The 6115-nt window shown below is 44.2% G+C and overlaps 1 protein-coding gene across 1 annotated transcript; it reads left to right on the forward strand.

The window, feature by feature from the left end:
• Positions 1-430: 430 nt before the first annotated feature.
• LOC100193491 (uncharacterized) lies at positions 431-5560 on the forward strand. Its single transcript, NM_001138605.2, has 9 exons — positions 431-788; positions 1631-1846; positions 2276-2590; positions 2680-2769; positions 2891-2974; positions 4160-4195; positions 4284-4373; positions 4501-4595; positions 5293-5560. The coding sequence occupies exons 1-9, from the start codon at positions 702-704 to the stop codon at positions 5360-5362; spliced, it is 1083 nt and encodes a 360-aa protein (NP_001132077.2). The 5' UTR covers positions 431-701; the 3' UTR covers positions 5363-5560.
• Positions 5561-6115: the final 555 nt, after the last annotated feature.

Here is a 6115-nt window from a genome sequence, read left to right on the forward strand (position 1 = left end):
TAGGGTAGGCACAGGCCAGCCAATCAGTAAGCTAGCTCTCCAGCTCAACATGTTAATCGATCTTTGACCAGGGAAAAGGCACCACCCCATCAGCATCAAATATAGTAAGAGGTTTGTTATATGCCTGAACAGCAAACGTCCGGCGTGCAGAGCGCCTTTCACTGCTGCTCTGAATTTCATCATCCAATGAGCATGAGCCACTACTAGTGTCAATAGGCAAGACGGTGTGCCGTGCCACTAGGCAAGTACGGCTTGGTTCATCCCTGCTGGGCCAATTGGAGCCCATTTATATGGATGGATCCTTGGAATTGTTTGATCCATCGGATTGTTCCTCTGTGGAAGCCCAACTACACTCGAGTGGTACCGTACGCCATTCACCCTTTTACGAGAGGATTGTTCTATTCACGAGAAGGGCCAAGACTAGTAGCATCTTGTATCGTCATCGCCGTGATCCCATGGCACCTCTTCCCTTCGCACTCCGTGCCCGGCCGCCGTCCTGCCCATACGCCCATACGGGTAATGCCATACCCCATCACAACGGTCCGTCTATCCCTTCCCTTGGAAACGTCCACGCATCCTCCGTCTCCGTCCCCATCTCGCGAAGCTAGCGGGAATAACAAGCAACGATACCTACGACGACCTACCCCCCTTTCCCTGCTCTCTCCTTCCAACTCTTGTTTCTGCAACGCCAGGGCGCAACCATGGGTCAGCAGCAGCAAGGGCCGGCGGCCAGGCGGATGGCCACGCTCGCCTCCCACCTGCGCCATCCCTCCGTCTCTCACCCTCAGGTCAGACACCGCGCTCCCCCCTCCCTCTTCCACCTTTCCGGCTCGTTTAGTTCGACGACCTCCGTAACAGGGGACGGCGGCGGTTCGCTTGGATTCGCTTCGCCGCCGCCCGCCCGCCCTCCCGTCTCTCGACTCGAACGCCAGTGAATTCGAGCCCCAAAGGTCAAGGGGATCCTTCGCCGCAGCGCGGGCTCGCCCAAAGCAGGACCTTGGCATCAAAGGAGGCTCCTTTGGTCCTGATGGGATGGGAGCCGTATAACCATATTAACTTCCAGTGCCACCACTGTCTTGGATCGTGGATCGGGTTGTGCATGCCTACCAGTACCAACGGCCGAATTGTTTTGTATGGGGATTGCTGATTCAATTCCTGTTCCTGAATGTATCCACTGCCAAATGTTGACCGGACAGCTACATATATTTACTGCATTGTGCGTGGTGGTAGTATCGCTCTCGCATTTTACTGAACTGCACCTGGAAAGTAGTTTGTGCGCCTAAATGTGCGCAATTCTGTCAAGTACCGGAATCCGATCGAGTCTCTTAGAGTTCTAGGTTTCGTTCCTTACTTTCTGATACTTGAATGACGACACCTACCTTTGTAAACCACATGTGACATGGTTTTAACAGAACGTCACGTGGATCTAGTGACAAACACAAAAGCTTCCTCCTCATCCTTTTTGGAACCTTTTAAATTGGTTGCCAACGACCTGTCTAGGGATTTTAGAATCTTCTCCAAACTAGTCACACTGATGGGTGATGGGTTCCCACCTTATTCAGACTAAAAATGCACTCTGGGCTCTACTTTTCATATCTGCTAAATTTTCTTATGTTGCTTTGTTTTGAAGATGGAAGATGTTCCCCTCTTGAGGGGATCCAATTGCCGTGCAAAAGGTGCGGCGCCAGGCTTCAAAGTCGCGATCTTGGGTGCAGCAGGTGGGATTGGGCAGCCACTTGCGCTATTGATGAAGATGAACCCTCTTGTTTCGGTGCTCCATCTATACGATGTCGTCAACGCACCTGGTGTCACAGCCGACATCAGCCACATGAACACTGGTGCTGTGGTATGCTTAACTTTATCCGAGACGGTACATTACTGTTGTAGCTAGTTGATGGTACACCTCTACTGCAGTTGGTTCCCAACTGGATTCTTAGGTCATATTTAGAGGACATAAAGTGCTGCAGCCTGCATCTGCAAACACATATTAGCTACTGTCTACTGTACTTAAGACTCGTTCTGAAGTACTACAATTTTCCACTGGAATGCTTGGGAGACAAATTGGAGTTGCCTTGTGAAATGCAGTCACAATTTTTTTACCTGGATATCTTCAGATATCCATTAATTTTTTTAATGTCTGACCACTCGCTGCTATCTGGATACCCCCCCGCCCTCCCGTGCTGTGTCCTACAAACATAAAATTATTTATCTTGTTCACCATTATGTCTATTTTTTTCTTTATCTTTTGGTGTAGTTATGCTAATAAATTCTACAGGTACGTGGCTTCTTGGGCCAGCCACAGTTGGAAAATGCCCTGGCTGGAATGGATCTTGTAATAATTCCTGCTGGTGTCCCTCGGAAACCTGGGATGACAAGGGATGATTTGTTCAACATAAATGCTGGAATAGTCCGTACCCTGTGTGAAGGAATTGCAAAATGCTGCCCTAATGCAATTGTGAATGTGATCAGTAATCCTGTCAACTCTACCGTCCCAATTGCTGCTGAAGTTTTCAAGAAAGCTGGAACTTATGACCCTAAGCGGCTTTTAGGTGTGACCACACTTGACGTAGTGAGAGCAAATACGTTTGTGGTATGTATATCAATAGGGTTTTGACATGATATGCTATGCAACATTGTATTCCTTCATGGGCTCAAAATTCATCCATTTTGTTTTTACAGGGAGAGGTTCTTGGACTTGACCCCAGAGAGGTAAATGTTCCAGTCATTGGTGGGCATGCAGGAATTACGATACTACCACTCCTTTCACAGGTCAGGAGTATTTTCAAACTTCAATTGCTACAAAATTCGGAACCATGTACAATCTGTATGATGGAAACGACAGAAAATCAGTGACACTTCATTTATTTTTATGCTCTGCCTTTTTCAATAGGTGAATCCTTCCTGCTCATTCACCTCGGAAGAGGTTAAATACCTCACTTCTCGCATACAGAATGGTGGGACAGAAGTAGTCGAGGTATATGTTCCTTACAGTCTACTAATCCTCATATGCTACATCTCTTATGCAAAACGAGGGAACGAAAGCCAGTTCCACAAATTACTTTTACAGTTTCTCTGCTACGTATGTTGCTTCCGTTCTGCATCCAATTAACTGTGTGCACACTGATTTCATTTGTGTGGCTGAACTGAGCAGAAAAAGTGTTGGTCACTTGTTCTCAAATGCTATGAGTTAAGAACAAGGCAACACAAAATGTTAAATGTTAATGTAATTCGTCCTTCGAAGCATTATTTTCCTTAGGATATAATGATTTTCAGACGAAGGTTATGAAGGACATACCTTCATCAATGCAATATATGTTAATAAAAGAAAAAACATATGAAATATGAGAAGCAACATAAACAATCATATAACGTTATTAATTCATTCTCATTATATTAACCTGGAAAGACAGAAACAATATTGAATTACAAGTGTACTTTCGACTTGACAGAAGGTAAAAGTACAAGCGTGACGCAAAAGCGAATACAAGTCAGCGTGAACAATACGGGGGTACTGTTCATCTATTTATATGCACATGACACAGCCTGTCAGAAATTACATTCATGCCCTTCATATTTACTATTGACTTATGGACAACTATACAAGGACTAAATAGCCTTTTTCCCTTTAAGTCGGTTCCTTGTTCCGCCATTTAGCCGAAGCTCCTTTGCTCGTAGCTTCGGAGCAACACCAGCCTTCGTCATGACCATGCTCTTCACATTGTGCATACTTTTAACCCGAGTCCGAAGGTGCCTGTTCACATGTCACACTTAAAAGACATTGTTAAGTCGTGTTTTTGAGGACCTTCGGAAGACGAAGGCCCCAACAATCAGCATGCTTAATTAGTTATTTTTTAGAATAAGGGTTAGATCTCTAATAAAATGTATGTGCCGGTTTATGGACAATCACTATGTGATATAAGAGGCACACTAGGTACATATTTGCTTAATGTAACATCTTGATCCTGACAACAAGAGTCTATTACTATGTGCCTATTTATGTAACATTTTCATACCAATGTAAGATACTAGGTTTTGGTATTTGTTATTATTTACATATGTTTTCTTAAGTGAAGGTCTTGCATTTGTTTTTTCCCAAACTCTGGATTGCCCTGCTACATAAAAAAAAAATCATTTTTTGCTTATTGTTGGTATGTTTCAGGCTAAAGCTGGAGCAGGATCAGCAACTCTTTCAATGGTTGGTACCTTGTATGCACATCGATGTCCATAATGTGCAAGTTCCAAATGGTGATTCAGTTAACACTAATACTACCTTACCTTTGCAGGCCTATGCAGCTGCCAAATTTGCAGATGCTTGCCTGAGAGGATTGCGTGGTGATGCTGGGATAATAGAGTGCTCTTATGTGGCTTCTCAGGTTTCTTTCCTTTTTTGTATACAGTTCAAAACCATCATTTAGGTTCCGCTTTGATTGACCTTTTTGACTTTTTGTTGACCCAAATTATTTATTTACGACTTCTGTTTCCCTTGTACTGTGGTTGAAGGTCACAGAGTTGCCTTTCTTTGCATCCAAAGTGCGGCTAGGGCGATGTGGCATTGAGGAGATCCTACCACTTGGACCATTAAATGAGTTCGAGAGGTCTGTATTCCATACTCGAACTTACAACTACTCAGGTTCTTGTTGTGAATTGAAAGTCGCATGCTCTGCATTATTCAACGGCCATTTCACACATGCTTTCCGTCGAGTTATATATCTCAGCAAATTAGTTTGTTCAGCTACTTTTCGTCTACAACAACAGGTTCATCTTGCCCACTCATCTGACCCACCATGATTTGGATCCGCCAGGTTGTAGTAGTTATTAGGCTATGGTCAACATACCTTGCATATGGCTGTGCAAAATAATATTCTGCACTGTAGACTGTACTGTTCACGTGGTGAAGTTTGAAATAAGAGATCGGATGAGTAACGTTGCTAGAGATAGCCTTACTGACGATAAGTCATTCTTATGTCTTGTTTTCTTCTGCGCAAGGACGTATTGGCCAGAAATGTTTCATAGACCGGGAATACAGTTTACAGGAGAAAGCATGAATGCGTTATGCAGCCATGCGCCGTTCTCCTGACTAGTGGACTGAAACCGAATGAGTTTTCAGTGGCATAGAAATACCAGGGCCATATTATTCATCACAGCCTGTTAGTACTGATGTAGGCCGCCGAAGATGAATCATCAAACACGCAGGGTGATAGGAGTGCGCATTGTTAAATGCCATTATTTTACATTATTTATCTATTATGACCTGCATCACTTCCGTTTTCTTCCCACATCACTGTCATGCAGATCTGGTCTGGAGAAGGCAAAGAAAGAGCTGGCGGAGAGTATCCAGAAGGGCGTCTCTTTCATCAAGTGAGGCCGGCGACGGCCAGCCCAACATAGAAATAGATGTGGCGTGTTTCTGCTTCTTGAGAACTCATCTTGTTATCTCTCTGTAAGACTGAGTGCATGACACGAATAATCCACGTACACGGCTGTACTAAAAAGATGATGAATCTGTGGTGGCTAAAAAAAGGGAAATAGAAAAGTCTGGTAATAAAAGTTGTTTCTGAACAAATGGGTTTCTGAAGTCATATACTGGTATGCAACAACTGAAGAACACGATATAATACGGTTGCATGCATGTATGGTGAACGATGATGATCTGCATATCTTCAGTCGTCATTTTGGCTTGCTATACCAACCAAAGACATATGTTGCGCGTTTTATGCGAACAACACTGTCCTCCCCAACTTTGCACTGCACATCTCAACAGCCTTTCCCATGTATCTCGCTCTATCTTTGATTTCATTTGCTGACCAAGATGTCAGTTGTGGAACTGTTGTCAGTTGTGGATGTACGGTCCAAGAAAACTGGCGCACATTTTTCTATTTGCTAGTGATTTGTAGCATGTAACCATTGTGTGGAACTGTTGCTAGTGATTTCTAGGGTTCATACTATACATCATGCTACCAAATGCACGTCTAAGACGACTTAGATAGATATACAGGAAAACTGTTGGACACGTGATTCATTGGCATGGGACCGACGGCTGGACAGCTCAGCTCAGCCATGCGACTTGTGCAATCTGCAGGGCCAGTATGCTGCATGCATGCACACGGTGCACCAA

This window comes from Zea mays, chromosome 3 (assembly GCF_902167145.1).
Source record: "Zea mays cultivar B73 chromosome 3, Zm-B73-REFERENCE-NAM-5.0, whole genome shotgun sequence".
Lineage (NCBI taxonomy): Eukaryota > Viridiplantae > Streptophyta > Magnoliopsida > Poales > Poaceae > Zea > Zea mays.

Excerpts from the sequence above, each read along its gene's own strand:
- LOC100193491 (NM_001138605.2), top strand. The coding sequence starts at position 702 with ATGGGTCAGCAGCAGCAAGGGCCGGCGGCCAGGCGGATGGCCACGCTC. Across the intron at positions 1,847-2,275 it reads ACATGAACACTGGTGCTGTG|GTACGTGGCTTCTTGGGCCA; the intron begins GTATGCTTAACT and ends TAAATTCTACAG. Across the intron at positions 2,975-4,159 it reads GTGGGACAGAAGTAGTCGAG|GCTAAAGCTGGAGCAGGATC; the intron begins GTATATGTTCCT and ends GGTATGTTTCAG.